The sequence below is a fragment of the Artemia franciscana genome, chromosome 18 (assembly GCF_032884065.1).
Source record: "Artemia franciscana chromosome 18, ASM3288406v1, whole genome shotgun sequence".
In the NCBI taxonomy this organism is placed as follows: Eukaryota; Metazoa; Arthropoda; class Branchiopoda; order Anostraca; family Artemiidae; genus Artemia; species Artemia franciscana.
In genome coordinates this window covers 6,850,135-6,866,510 of record NC_088880.1, presented here as the reverse complement: position 1 = coordinate 6,866,510, position 16,376 = coordinate 6,850,135, and the positions used below count along the sequence as shown (strand labels likewise).

Below are 16,376 nucleotides of genomic sequence, written 5' to 3'. Positions count from 1 at the left end.
TTGGTTTATAAGATAAATTAATTAATTATTTAAGCAATTATTTTTATTTTTACTGTTCTTGATACTCTTTAGCTAGTGGAGAGAACAGCTTTAAGCCCAAAAAGATTTATATTTTAAAAGAAGAAATTCTGTTGTTGGTGACTTCTAAAAATATTGCCAAAAATTCCTGTTTTTGGTTGTGCTTGGCTTTATCTACTGTCTTGGAAAGCCCCAATAGCGATTTATCTTTTTTTTTATTGGAAGTCTATTGCAAAAACAACACAGAACACAAACCCTAAGACGGGACAGAATTTTAACCTTGTTTTTACTTAGTCATTAACTTTGGTTACTTAAGCTTGTGGTATTGCATGCAAAATTTTAACGAATCTTAAATGTCTTTAGTCTGAGAACCATGGTCATAAATTTATTAGCAATATTTTATTTTTTATAAACTTTTTTACTCTACTTCCTTCGCCATCTCCTCTCTATCGCATGGTTTTGCACGTCTTCCTTTAATCTTGTTCTTTTCTATTTCACCCCCTATTTTTTTTCAGTATTAAATAAGATGTATAGTTTGGACAGTGTTTATTTTTTCAAAGGTGGAAACATAGAAATAAAACTTTTGGAAAAAATTATATTTAAGCGTGTGTATTTTTGATTTCAACCCATTTATTCCGCCTATATGAAACTAGGCGTTTTTTATTTATTGAAGAATTAACGACGCTTCTTGACTACTAAGGTCCCTGCGTCGGCCCTGCAGTGCATTCCTGCAGCGTGATTCGATCTCTGGGTCCCGTATTACCAAGCTAAGGTCAAATCCACTGCGCCACCACAGGACTGAAACTAGGCGTCAAGAGAACAAAAGTATCATTTTAAAAAGTTTTCTGCCATTGGGCACAGTATCATTATTATCCACAGTCATGACGTCATTTAACGTCATAACCATCATTTAACGTCATAACCGTCATTTTATAAGTATAATTTTTTTTGCCACCGGGCACAGTATCATTGTTAACCACCGTCATAACGTCATAACCGTCATTTAACGTCATAACCGTCATTTAATAAGTATAGTTTTTTCGCCACCGGGCACAGTAGCATTGTTATCCACCGTCATTGTGAAGAGCGTCATCTTTTTTACTTGTCTTAGGACAAAATTCCACACTTCTGTAGATAGGAGCTTAAAGCCTCTATAGTAGGGCTCTCGAATATGCCAACTCTAATGAATTTGATACCGTCGACTTGTTGTGTAGTATCTGAAAAAGAATGGGTAGTAATGTACATCTATATATATAAAAATAAGTTGTCTGTGGATCTGTGGATCGTGGATCAGGTGACGTCATGTTTCGGCTGACGTCATGAAATTAGTTGCCATCATTTTTGCTTTGAAGGTGACGTCATTCAAGTTATATAAGACATATGTTCGCGTAGAATTCTATTAATGTTTAAGTTTACAATGACTGATGAAGATGCTCAAAGAGTCTATGCCAAAAAACTTGCTGCTGATAGAGAAAGTCAGAAAAGAAAGCGTGCCGAGGAATCAAAAGAACAGCAAGGAAACAGGCTTGAGGCTAAAGAACGCAAAACCGCGCAGTTAGATGAAGATCCACCTGGACAGCGAGAGTCAAAACATATTAAAACTGAAAATGATAGCGATGATGATTGGGTTTGGGACTTTGACTTGGATAAGGTCATCAATGACTACCAGATTTTAGTTAAAAAAACAAAGGTTCGGCGATATGTATTTCATAGTGAAGCTGAAAAATAAAGAAGAAAAAGAAAACTGAAAAAAGAAAAAAGAGAAATTACAGACTGGGATACCGGGACACAAATGACGACCGGGACACAGGGAATATAAATGACGACCAGGACACAGGTATTTAAGAATATCGTTCAAAGACAAATTTTTAATTGTAAGAAGACCGTTGAAAGAGAAATTTCTAATTGTAAAATGACTGAAAAACCTACAATGACAACGGTACCACCATCGAAGTAGATAACCAGTGGGTTTACGGCCAACCTACCATCTTCAAAGATACCACGATAGGAAGACTCTACACCGTTCACCCCAATCAACATGAATGCTTCTTTCTACGCCTGCTTTTGGTGAATGTACCCGGTCCGACATCCTTTGAGTATTTGAGAACTGTAAACGGTACTATACATGACACTTACCGTAGTGCATGCCAAGCTCTGAATTTATTGGAGAATGACCAACACTGGGATAACTGCATCAATGACGCGTGCGAAACGTCAACCCCAAGTCAAATTCGTACACTTGCTCTCCATCAGCTCCTACAGAGTTATGGGAAAAATATAAGTCAAAAATGTCCGAAGATATACTCCATCGAAAACAGTTAGAGACGTCAGAAATTACTTTTGATTTTACATCAGAAATTTATAACGACACTTTAGTTATTATAGAAGATTTGTGCGTACGTATGGCAAACAAACCTCTTCAGGATTTGGGAATGCCTTCACCTAACCGTATCGCTGCTGTTTCGACATGTGTAGAATTGGATCGTGAACAAAGTTACAGTACGAGTGATCTATTGTCGTATGTACAAAATAACATTTACAAGTTAACGTCGGAACAAAAACACATTTATGATACGATAGACTCAATTTCAGGACGTATACAACTACCTGCTGATTTCTGTAGTTTAGTGACGTCCAAAAATGAATTGATTGAAAAAGTATTTCCGAATATTCTAAAAAATTATAAAAATAATAAATGGCTAAGTGAAAGAGCGATTCTCGCACCCAAAAATATAGACGTCCACGAAATCAACAATATTGTTTTGACCAAGATTCGAGACCAGGCAGTCCTTTGCAAGTCAGTCGACACAGTTTTGGAACCAAATGAAGCGGTTAATTATCCATCTGAATTTTTAAATTCCATAGATCTTTCAGGGTTTCCACCACACGTGCTACAACTAAAAATAGGCGTACCAATAATACTTTTAAGAAATCACAACCCACCAAAGCTTTGCAATGGCACGCGACTTGCCGTAAAAAAAACAATGGAAAGCCTAATAGAGGCGACAATCTTGACAGGGCCTTTTGAGGGTAAGGCTGTTCTTATTCCTCGCATTCCCATGATTCCAACGGATCTGCCTTTTCAATTTAAAAGATTGCAATTCCCAATTCGATTAGCATTTGCAATCACCATTAACAAAGCTCAAGGTCAATCATTAGAAAAATGTGGTATAGATCTTAATACTGATTGTTTTTCCCATGGACAATTGTACGTTGCATGTTCGAGGGTCGGTAAACCTGACAATCTATTTATATGCAGCGACAATTGGACAGCGAAGAATGTTGTATATTCGCAAGTTTTACTCAGTTAATTTGTATTGTATCCATCTATCTATCTATCTATATAAAAACGAGTTGTGTGTATGCATGTTTGTTTGTTTGTAAAAAGAGCGTTTGCATATGACGTCATTATTAGTGCATACGGCTTTGTATATGCACAGACAATGGGAAAGCCAAGAATGTTGTATATTCGCAATTTTTACGTAGTTTAACTCCTGCAGACGAAATGAATGCTTGCCTGAAAAATTCTAATTTATGGGCACACGTAAAAATATTAAAATTAACTACAAATATGCGTGTCCGATTGCAAAACGATGATTCTGGTCAAACATTTTCAGATCAATTGCTGGCAATTGGAAACGGAAAGCTTCCAGTAGTGGGGAAGCCAAAAATGTTGTATATTCGCAATTTTTACGTAGTTTGAAACACATATATAAATCTATCTATATTCACAGGTGGGACACAGGGACACAACTACAATGGCGCGTAACTAATATGGCGCGTAACGACTTACGCGCGCGGGGGGGCTTGGGGGATGACAGCTTGATGATTACTGGAAGTATTTTTTTACTATGTATTTTTATGTCACTTGGTTCATTTTGATAAATTTCTCTCTTTCTTAAAAAGTTTAGTATTTCAGTCACCAGATGTTTGAAAGTGCTAAAGGAATGACTGTTCCGTGTTGCAGCTTTAGTGTGTGCTTCGATTTAATTAGTTAGCGTGTTTGGGATGTTTTCGTAAGCCAGTCATTTTATTCTGTATGCTTATGTCGCAAGGGGAGGTCATTAAACTTACTTCTTTTGCATGATTTGTGCCTCTGTGAAATCTTAATCACATGCCTAAAGCTGCACATCACATAGCCAAAAATTGATTATTACTTCTTATTTGCTTCCCTCCCTTCCCTTCTTATTTGCAAAATGTGCAAACTGTGTGAACAAAATGTGTTAAGTATATGATTTTCTAAAAATTGCCAAGCATTTTCTAAAGAATTTCTAAGATTTTCTAAGCTTCTTTCCCTTCTTATTTGCAAAATGTGCAAACTGTGTGAACAAAATATGTGAAGTGGGGGGGAGGTGCAATAGCCATAAATGGTAAGTTTAAGTCAAAACTCCAGCAAACGTGTTGGAGCAAGAATCTTTACTTACTTACTGCAACTTAGTTCCTCTAACGCCTACTGGCAGCAGCAAAAGTTGACCTTCAAGTTGGACGATCCTGAGCTATAGACCACAGCTTGCTGAAGTCTTGCTGAGACTTCTTGCCTAAACTTCAAAGGGACGACCAATCGTGGTTCATTGTCTAACACTCTTCCAGAGGCCTGGAGAGGGACAGCAACACATGTGGTATGTAGATCTTTCCTGTCTGATTCGATTCGTGTGAGCCCTTGTTTCGAGTCCAGGCACTCTTGCCACTGATTTGTCTGACTAGGGCCCACGTGTTTGTAAATCTGGCTGTGATGTTGATCCGTATTGTATTTTTAACTTGTATTCAATATACAATTCTAATTCCTTTTCTATAGATGTTGAAGAGATCGATCCAGAAATTGCAACCCCAACTGCAACTGAAACTCAGCTGCCATGGAAGCGTACAGAAGACGATGGGCCTGTGAAACAACAAGAGTTTCCAACTTGGATCACTAATAAAGATTATACAGCTTATAATTCACCGACAACAACATTTCTTGGTAAGGGTATAACAAGTTTAAGGCCTATATTCCCTTGTGTAAGAATTTGTAGGCTACTTGTATGAGACTATAGCCTATTAGCTTCTTATTTATGTTATTTATTACTCCTGCTACTTAATGCTTATGAAAGCAACCTAAAAGGCTACTTATATACTTATGCAGGCTACTTAAAAGGCCTCAAAGGTATTTTGTATGATATAGCTCCGACCACTCAAGTTGTTCATCCATTGACGCACTTTAAACCGGTTTCTTTCGCTAGTTTCTTTCAGCTTAGCGTAAGACAAGACAAAAACAAGTGACAGAATAGATGGGAAATATATAATTTGGGCTATATATTTGCACATTAGGTGGGGGGGGGTAAAGTATTTGGAGAGTGTGAAGTCAGAAAACAATTCTTACTTCATAATATGCAGAATAATTGTAGTTAACACATTTTGCATGCAGACCTACTATAATTTACCCCCACCCTCCCTAGTGTACAAATATATAGCCAAATGTGTTTCTAAAGTATTATATTTTTATCACACTTAGGTATATTTCATTAGGTATAACCTAACTTCTCTTCTTGAGCGGTAAGCGCTATATCATACAAGTGCCTTCTCAAATGCATACTTATAAGACCCGAAAGGCTACATAGCCTACTTCTATTGTACAAGGGATACTTACATCTCTAGGATATAAATCCCTCTACGTAAGGCTCTACATTCCCGATCATAAGGCTTTGTAAGGTACCTATATAATTCTTACGTTGGCTATAAGGCTATAAGTTATAAGGCTCTAAGTTTCTATTTATGAGAATATAAAGATTCTTCGAAGATAGGTAGTAGATCTATTCTAACTTTATTTTTTAACGTTTGCCTTTGGGGCTGATTCTTTAATAGGATGATTAAAGAGTCTTGGTTGGGTAGTTCCCAGGATACGATCTGGATTCTACACTATATTTAACTATTTAGGAATCAATTTCATGGAATCTTACAGGCACTAATGGGTAAAGAGTGGGAGTTAGAGTTGAAAGCTCCTACTAACACCCAAATATGGGCAGTAGATCGCAATGTATACATACATATATACATAAATATTCATGTCTACATACATTTCTTTATGTGTAATATACCCAAAAATTGCTGTCTTTTTCCATCATCAAAAGTAAATGCCAAGGAAGTAGAAGAGGTTGATCACAACCCAACTGCAATGGAAGCATACAGAATATCGTAGGTTGGCTCAACTAAAGGAATTTTCCTTTTGGATTTTTTATAATAGCAGTCTGGGTATTAGCTTACAGTTTAGCCTACACAAAAGGAAACACTATAATATTTTGAAAACAACTTTAAAAATCCTATCTAAAAACAACTTTATAATCTAAAAACAACTTTAAAAAGTCATTCCTACAAGCACTGCGTTTTACTCATCTCTCTTGATTTAGAGTAAGTCTGAATAACGGTGCTGCTGAGTGATGAATCTTCTTATTGCAGAAAAAAAGCTGCTGACGTTTGTTTAAAGTTTCGTTTAACTAAATTGCTTCCATTTTACCGCAAAATTATATACAGGGGCAATTATATAGGGGGATGTCTAAGTGCGCTCAGCTACTACGCAGGAGGGGTAGTTGGTTATTTCGTTAAAGGCGGGGGGTAATGCTTCAGAGAGTGCAGGTTAATTCCCTATTGTCCTAAAAAATTGTGACTAAATATTTAAATTTTATCCAAGATTGTGATTACAAGTCAACGTTTTAGTTCTTTAGCATATTTTCCTCCTCGACTAGGAGGAGGCTACCTCCTCATTAACTCCCACCCTCCTAATGTACAAATATATGGCCCAAACTGTATATTTTCCGTTTCTTGCTTTCGGTGACGTTGCTTATGTACTGTCAAATCTATTTTTAAGAATAGATAGGCTTAACACTAAATAAGAATAGGCTTAACACTGCAAAGATGTCCGTAGTAACATATCTTGTTTTTTATTCACTAATCTGCTTTTTCTAATATTTAATTAAATGAAAAGGCCAGTTTTCTGTGTTGATTCTGTCTTCTTCTTATTCTAAAATCTGTAAATTTTTCAGGATCAATAAAGACCTCAATGGAACCAACGCCATCTGTAATTAACTTATTTAAATCAGAGGGCGATGATGTGAAAACCACTAGTATTTCAATCCCTGAAGATGAAGACAAGGATGCAAAACCATGAACAAAAACTTAGTGGGATACTTAGAATAGAATGTTAGGTCTATATTTGTGCCTGGAAACGGTTGCGTGCTAAAACTGTACCATGTGATTGACGTGACGGGATTATGCAAGAAAAGAAGATTTAATAACCTTTAAGTGATTTATTAAATACTATATTGATGAAAGTGCTCATGTAGATTTTGTTTAATTTTACTGTTTTTCTTTTAATTGATTCCGTAATGCCATAGAAGGATATTGTGGTGGATAGATGTAATGGTTCAAGATGTGGTACGCGAAAGATGTATTCCTTTTTGCTTTTTTTAAGTTTTAATTTCTTTTTTTAAGATAAAAAAGAGCAGTTGTTATATTAAAAGCTGCAATTCCTAGTTGTTTCTGTGGTCAAGGAACAAGAAAATAGTGCATTTTGGGAAAGTAGAATAAGATCATGTCAGAATAGTAAAAATGTCAAAGAAATATAGAAAAAACTGTAATCAAAAAGTGAAACCACAATGACAAAAAATCAAGTGTTGTTAGAATTCAAAACTATAAAACTCAGGGCTTCTCAAATGTAGGTCGTTATCACATTTACTTGATGAATTATATCCTTTAAGACGACTCCTTTTTCTTAGCTTGTCGGAATAGCAAAGTGTAGAAGAAATATAAAAAATACATCATCAAAAAGTGGAACCACAATAACAATAATATCAAGGTTTGTTGAAATTCAGTATTAAAAAAATCATAGCTTTTCCATTGTAGGTCATCATCATGTTTACTTGGTTAATTATTAAATGACATTTTAACATAAATAAATAGCTAAAATATTAATAATGTAGTCTAAGATGACTCCTTTTTACTAAAATTATGTAAAAATACTGGCAGTTATGCTGTTGTGACATTCGGATGTCAATGGTATAAACCAGTATTGAGATACAAAAAGTAAAAATCAGGAAGATTTATTTTGGATTCGTGATGGGTGGCTGATTGTAAAAGGAATATTCTATTTATTTTCCTTTTTTAAGGTAAAACAAGAAGAGTTTTTATTAACAATACTTCCATTTTTCAACTGTTTTATGGGCGGTAAAGAAAGACAACATATTCTGGAAAAACTGGGTGTGAAAACGACGAAATGTCAAACAAATTAAAGTCACAAAAAAGGGAAACTACTAAGATCAAAAATGTCAATGTTTTACTGAAATTCAATATTATAATAATCAAAGTTTTAGTTTTTCCGTGACATTCAGTTTTTTGTGACATTCTGATTTTCCGAAAAAATCGGAAAGATATATTTTGGATTTACAGATGGGTGGCTGGTTGTAAAAGGAATATTCTATTTATTTTCTCTCTTTTTTTTTCAAGATAAAGCAAGAACAATTTTTAATATTAATACTTCTATTTTTCGACTTTTTCCATGAGTGAAAAAAGAAGACAACATATTCTGAGAAAACAGGAAAAGTGAATGTCAAAACGACTAAATGTCAAACAAAGAAACAAAAATTTCACCAAAAAGGGAAACTACTAAGATAAAAATGTCAAGGTTTTACTGAAAATCAATATTATAATAATCAAAGCTTCTGAATTGCAGGTTGTTATCATATTTACGTAGTTACTTATAAAAGTGATGTTTAATCTTATTTTGACATTTAAGAATAAATAATATGTTAAATTCTTTCAGATAATGCAATAGTAATTTTTCATATTAATGGCTTCATTTTTCAACTGTTTCTATGAGCCAGAAAAGAAGACAACATATTCTCGGAAAATAGAAAAAGAACATGTCAAAATCGGTAAAATTACAAAGAAATATTTTTAAATGTCCTCAAAAAGCGGATTTACAGTCACAAAATGTCAAAGGTTTATTAAAATTTAAAATTATTGAAATTGGGGTTCCTCAAGTGCATGTCTTTGACATTTACGTCGTTGATTACTAAAGGACAATCTTATTTTTGACTTAATATGTAAATATGTTAATTATGTTGTATGAAATGACTTTTTTTCTGTAGAATTATGTAAAAATAGTAGAAGTCATGCTGCCTGATGTTAGTGTTATAAATCAGTATTTGACACAGAAAAATCTAAAAAATATATTTTGAATTTAAGGATGGGCGGCTGGTCGTAAAGGAACGTTCTATTTATTTTCTTATTTTAAGGTAAAGCAAGAACAATTTTGATATTGATAGGTCCATTTTCTAATTATTTCTGTGAGCGAGAAAAGAAGACCACAGATTCTGAAAAGAAAAAGTGGATGTCAAAATGTTGAAGAAACAAAAAAAAACGTCATCTATGATTAAATGTCAAGATTTTGCTGAAATTAAAATCAGGCTTCTCAATTGCGTATCGTTATCTCATTTAAGGGGATTAATATTTAAATGACATTTCATGTCATTCTCTTGACATTTGTAGTTAGTTGACATCCAATTTTGTTACTTAAGAGACTTCTGTTGAGTTTTGTCAAATTTTTGGCGGTTATTCTTCTATGGCATTACATTGTTAGCATTATATGTCAGTATTTAAATGACAAACTGTTGAACTCCTATTATGATTTAAAGACGTCGGGGGTTTAGTTAAGTTTCAGTTCAGTATTATGCAAAGGAAGGCTTAGCCCTAATATAGTTTTGCATTCGTCTTGAAATGCTACACTTGGCTCTATTCCAATTTGATTTTGGCAGCGATGTAGGGACGAATGTTCCTTTTCAGAAACTCTTTATTTCATTTGATCTTCATCAATTAAATATGAATTGAGGCCGAATGCCTCTGCTAGAGTGTCATAACTCTTGTTAATTGCTTTAAATAGTAATTATAATTATTGACATTCTGAAATTATTAATTATATCAATAATTCATACCATAAAACTAGTGTGAAACTCGTTAAAAGACTCAGATGAATATTATCAAAATGACATCTGTATTAGCGTTTACTGATGTCACAATTTAAATTCGTAATTATTGTCATCATTTCGTAAGAAAATGTAATATTTCAATTCGATCTTATGAAAATCTTTACTCTGATTGTTCAAATATAAAGATGGCGCTTTTAAATTGATCTCTAAAAATTTAAAATTTGTAATTAATGGTGCTAATTAAATGGGAATTCATACCAAGTAATTAATGGTGCTAATGGTGTAATTAATTAAGGGCTGCATTAATTGTGCTGTATTCATGCATACTATCCATTTTGTCTACAAACGACTATATTTTGCTATTAACTGAATGAAAGAATGCTATTAACTGATATGTTAACTATACTTCAGTTGGGTATTTAAATTTTAACCTGAAAATTGCCGGTGCTAAGGAAACACCGTTTAAGTCACGTGATTAGAATACTGAAGAGGAAACGTCTCACATCCAGGTGGTCTTCTTAATGCTTCGGCTGGCAAACGGCCAATCCTAGCATCAATTGAGCCGTCAGCTTCAAAAGTATTTAAGCATTTTCGGGTCACCCTGTTTTTTAGTTTAAGGATGAAATGGTACTACTAGCTGATATATCAAAATACTTCAGTCGGATATTTAAATTTTAAACCAAAAATCGCTGGTGCTAAGAAAATACCGTTTAAGTCGCGTGTTTAGAATACTGAAGAGGAAACGTCTCACATACAGGTGGTCTGTTTAATGCTTTGGTTGGCAAACTGCCAAATCCATAAAAATTTGAGCCGTCAGCTCTTAAAGTACTTTAACATTTTTTTGGGTCGCCCTTTTTTTAGTTTAAAAATGAAATGGTGCTATAAACTGATATTTTAACAATGATTTAGTTGGATAGTACAAATGAGATTATTTCTCATTTTCTCATCTCAATTATGTCATCTCATTATTTCTCATCTCAATTATGAGATTTTATGAGGTTTTATTTAATTAGTGAGCTTTATCTTAGTAAATTTTAAATCGGTAGAGTTAAGTGAGAGCCATCTTTGCGTATTTAGAGTCTGATCAATTAATTATCTAGGCTAGTTTGGCATGATCCCACTATTGTAGATGTGGTCTTATAATTTTTGAATGATGGATTGAGGCATCAGCTAATAAAAATTTGTACGTTCGTTAAGTATATCCATTCAGATCCAAAAGTCAGATGGTGTTAGTCAAGGTCGTATATCAGATTTCTGTTGGGGGGAAGGGGGGCTACAAAAAAAACTACAAAATGTAACAAAAATTTGTTTATATATTTTTCGTACTTTTGTGACGAACGAACAAAAATTGCGGGAGGGGGCTCAAATCTGGTACCCCTCGTCTACCCCTCCGCCGATACGACCCTGGTGCTAATAGCAGTTATAATAATAGTAATTTAGTCAGGTAGTACAAATGAGCATTATTTTTTTGAGGATTTTGTTTATTAATGGTTTTTATCATGTAAGTAAAGGAAAATGGAGATGAATCACTTCTGCACAAGCAAGGAGCGATTTTCCTTGTTTACAAGATGGGGGGCTCAAAACCACTCTGTGGGGGCCTTTTGACCATAATGATTTAAGTGGTTTACTTTTCATTTCGATCCGTTACTAATTTTGAGGAGTTTCAAGCTCTTTTAAAATTATCCTAAATTTATTTTCGCCTTGACCTTAAGACGAACCTATATGATAGTTATCATTCTGAATCATCTTTAAATGAAGGATTTTTGTCACTAGGCGGTTGTTTGTCTGTTTGCTCTTTTTTTTTTTTTTTTTTTTTAATCCGTTTAAATTTTGTTTACTATGCTCCTTGGATCCTTACTAGGTTGTAGCAGTAAATTAAATTCAGGAGTGTTGATTAAAAATTGTGTTAAAAATCTTTAACTAAAAATCGTGTTTAAAAAACACTCATAGAAAAACAGATCTACACAATTTGAAAAACAAATTTTTGTTTTAAAAAAAAACGGTTTTTTTTTAACATAATTTTGTTGTAGAATTACACAAGAGAACTGTTGAGAATTGAGATTTCCTTTACTGTTAAGAAGTAGACTTGAAACTTCAATTTCAAAACTTTAAAAAAGAAGAAGACATTCTGTTGACACAAGGACTTATCATTCTTTAAAACAAAGATGCGGATAAGGCGCACTGTTTAATATTTTGACATTTCATATGTGACGTTATTTGCACCCCTTCTCCCCTACCCACGTCCGCCCGTCCCCTACACATGGTATATGTATATTTATTAATATGTATGCTTGGAATATTTAAGGTTGGTCATTTCTGTACTTCTCTTTTATCTTCAAAAGCAGAACGTGAAGCTGTTTTTTTTTACGGAATACAAAATACTTAAAATTAACTGTTTGTATCTATTTATTACCATATTTTTTTTCTTTGTGACAGAACATTGGTAATATCTACAATTTAGCGTTTTCTATTCTAACATTGGTAATAATCACAGTTTAGCGTTTTCTTTTCTAATGTTGGTAATATCTACATTTTAGCGTTTTTTCTTCTAAAGTTGGTGAAACCCACAATTCTTTGAAAGTATTTTTGTGTCTATTCATTGGTCAAAATGTATGTATATTATTTACAAAATATACATTGTTTTTTTTTTTAATAGAGGCCTGAATTTTGAAAGGTTCTTTGTAAAAAAAAAAAAAAAATGTTGTTAAGACAAAAAGTTTTTTTCCTTTTTATTTGCCGTTTTCTATCTTAGCATACTTCTGATAAATTTTCTCGTGTATTTTGCAATAAAACGTATTGATCGGACCCTGATAAAAAATCGGGTGAGTGTGTAGAAACAAAGATTTTGGTTGTGAACGTCGTCTTTCAAAATTTCAACTTTCTTTAAATATCTTTAAAAAAAAGACCAATATACATTTTGAAATGATTTTCAAGCAGTTTTCAGAACAAGACTAAACTTCAAGGGATAAAAGAAATACGAAGCACCGTAACAGGCACCAGTGAAGTACTGTCGTAATTGGTGCAATACGGCGCACAAGGATGATACACCTTAGGAACCTTATACATACATTGCCCAGGGCAGAATCTGCTTTGTTTTAACTTGTATAAAGGACGATTTGAAGAAACCACGATTTTCCACGCCAAACCATCTCCCACGCCTTTCCACGCAAAACCCTCTTCCCGGCCTTTCCACGCAAAACCCTCCTCTACACCTTTCCACGCAAAATCCTCTTCCATGCCTTCCCATCCCAGACTATCTTCCACGCAAAAACCCTGGGCCCCAGATCAGAGGAGTAGCTCCAGCATTTTTATTGGGGGGGGGGGGGGCAAGAGAGGTCCATATCCGGATAGTCAAGATGTATGGCTATATAACAGTTATTGTCTCCAAATTATTGGGGAGGCATCTGCCCCCTGAAACGATGCCCCTGCTTGGTAATACGGAGCAGGAGCGTCGTTTTGGGGGGCAGTTGCCTCCCCAATAATTTGGAGACAATAACTGTTATATAGCCCATGCCTCTTGACTATCCAGATATGGACCTCTCTTGCCCCCCCTCCCAATAAAAATGCTGGAGCTACTCCTCTGATCAGGGGCCCAGGATTCAATTTAGGTTGGACGACAGGGTTGCTACCTGTTCCTGTTAAAAAAAAAATAAGACCCAGCAGATGTAACGTCAATTAGACCCCTATGCGCCATTAATGGCTATAAGGAGTAGTAAGGGTCATAAGGAGGTATAGTTTAGGTAGCTTATACAAAAACGTGGAGAGTAGATTTTCTCTTGTCTTAATTCACGTCTGTACCTCTTTCCGAACCAATAGCAACTCTCAGCCTATAACCGGGTATTGCTTCAATGCTAAGTCGAATAACAAAAATTAGCGCTATTCGGCTTATTCGTGTTATTTTCTAATTATGGAGCATCCTTATTACGACTATTCACAAATTAAGACAATGGATTACACCAGATTGGATCATAAGATAGGTTATGTTCAATTTTTCTGCTCACTAAAATTTGTTGATTCTGATATTTCTACAATAACACACAAAAAAGCAATCTAAAAATGAATTCTAAGTTCTTAGGCAGTTTTAAGAAACTTTATTACTTTTTGCAAGTCTTTGATTGTATCAAATATTAGAAAAGTGTTTTAACACCATTCCATGCCAACTGTGCATAATATTGATGATTGTTATGTTTTTAAAGTTTTAATTTTATGAAAAATAAATATCATTATATCTACTCTTTGCTTATAAGATTATGCTTAGTTTATATTCTGTATGTACGCAGCACATGCTGCCACATAGGTTTAATCAGCAAGGGGCTGCCCACTTTCAGGTGGCACTTCGCTCCTGGTGGGTATGCATTGCGCAAAGTGTCCCGTACGTGGTAGTTGGAGTAATATGGCGTAGGTGGTGGAGTAATTGCCATCCTGAGACGCACGGAAAGATATAGAAAGAGGGCAACCCCTCACTGTTGTGGGTTACATAGACATAATATTTACTCTAGTCTCCTCAATTATATCCTCTTAAACCTCTCAAATGCTCGCTCTCCGAACATTCCAAGACTACTGGCTCTGCATGATTTCCCCTGGTGGAAAAAAAAGTAAAGAAAAGGAGATATCCATTTCGATCGATACCATTTTTGAGGGATTTAGGCTCTCTTTTTGAAATTCCCATAAATTTGTTTCCACGACAAGTTTGAACTATAACAGTTATCATTCCTCAATCAGCTGCAAATGGCGATTCTGGCTCACTAGATTTTTTTTCACAAACTTCTTTTTAAACTTCCGGTTACTATAGACCGTGCCACGGCCTCACGTTTTGCGCAGAGGGGCATTTGCTCCCTCCCCTTGTTTAAGTGATTTTTAACCTCCTATTTTTCATTGAAATGTAAATTTAATCATTGGTTCTCCTTAAATGTTAAGTCAAAGTAATAGAACCAACAGAAATTTACTTTTTTACAAGATCAAAAGTTATTGCAGTTTTGCGGCAGGTAAATGAACAATGATAAGAATTTCCCTGAACATCTACTTCCCTAAATTTCCCTGAACATGTGCTGTACATCTAGAATTATTTGAATGTCCTTCAGTTTTCTGAAAGCTCAGTAAACACTTCATGACATTGTATCCTCTCCCTAAACGCAAAAAGTAATGACGCTCACCCACGTACGAGTAGATTGAAACACGGGATCAATTTTGAAAACCTTAGCCATCCAATACTTTTCGAAAACACCTCTCTTGTCAGTAATGAATCAAACAGTTCGTGGTAACGAACTGTAGTAAGGAGCGACCCGGCTCAAAAGAAACCAAAACTCTAAAAAATGGAATTTTGATACCAATAGTTACATCAAAAGAATCGCATTTTAATTCTGATTTTAAATATATAAGTTTCATCAAGATTAGTCTTACCCATCAAAAGTTACGAGCGTGAGAAAATTTGCCTCATTTTAGAAAACAGGGAGAAACACCCCCTAAAAGTAATACAATCTTAAGGAAAATCACACCATCAGATTCAACGTATCAGAGAACCTTATTGTAGAAGTTTCAAGATCATATCTACAAAAATGTGGAATTTCGCATTTTTTGCCAGAAGATAGATCACGGATAAATGTTTATTTTATTATTTTTTTTTTCTCAGAGGTAATCGTATCGACTGAGTGGTCCTAGAGTATCGCGAGAGGGCCCATTCGAACGGAAATGAAAAGTTCTAGTGCCCTTTATAAGTGACCAAAAAAATTGGAGGGCACCTAGGCCCCATCCTACGTTTATTTTTTACGTTTAGCCATTTTATTCACCATAGTCGAAAAATCTAATAACTATGTCTTTGGGGACGACTTACTCCCCCGCAGTCCCCGTGGGAGGGACTGCAAGTTATAAACTTTGACCTGTGTTTACATATAGTAATGGTTAATGGGAAGTGTACAGACGTTTTCAGGGCGATTTTTTTTGGTTTAGGGGGGAGAGCTGAGGGGAGGGTTACGTGGGAGGATATCTCCATGGAGGAACTTCTCATGGGGGAAGAGAATTTCAATGAGGGTGGCGCAGCATTTTCTAGCATTATTTTAAAAAATAAATATGAAAAGTTTTTTCTACTGAAAGTAAGGAGCAGCATTAAAACGAACAAAAATTATTCCGCATATGAGGGGTTTACCTCCTCGTAATACCTCACTCTTTACGCTAAAGTATTTTTAGTAATTTCAACTATTTATTCTACGGCCTTTGTGATTCAGAGGTCATTCTTAAGGAATTGGGACAAAATTTAAACTTTAGTGTAAAGAGCGAGGTATCGACGAGGGTTGAACCCCATCATATACACAACAAAAACATACGAATATAGAAATTCGTTACATAAGTTAATTCGTAAGTTACGTATATTTTTTACCAATGAAAACGTTCGTAAAAAATTAAAAG

At 34.7% G+C, this 16,376-nt stretch overlaps 1 protein-coding gene across 3 annotated transcripts in view; it reads left to right on the top strand.

Annotated features, from left to right (window-relative positions):
* Positions 1 to 14,206, top strand: part of LOC136038549 (probable Na(+)/H(+) antiporter nhx-9) — a 142,737-nt gene extending 128,531 nt beyond the window's left edge. For all 3 annotated transcript variants that reach the window (XM_065721713.1, XM_065721712.1, XM_065721714.1), the window contains 2 exons: positions 4,814 to 4,978; positions 7,035 to 14,206. In XM_065721713.1, coding sequence (XP_065577785.1) covers positions 4,814 to 4,978; positions 7,035 to 7,159 — 290 coding nt within the window. In that variant the 3' untranslated portion in view covers positions 7,160 to 14,206. The remainder of the gene's footprint in view (positions 1 to 4,813; positions 4,979 to 7,034) is intronic.
* Positions 14,207 to 16,376: the final 2,170 nt, after the last annotated feature.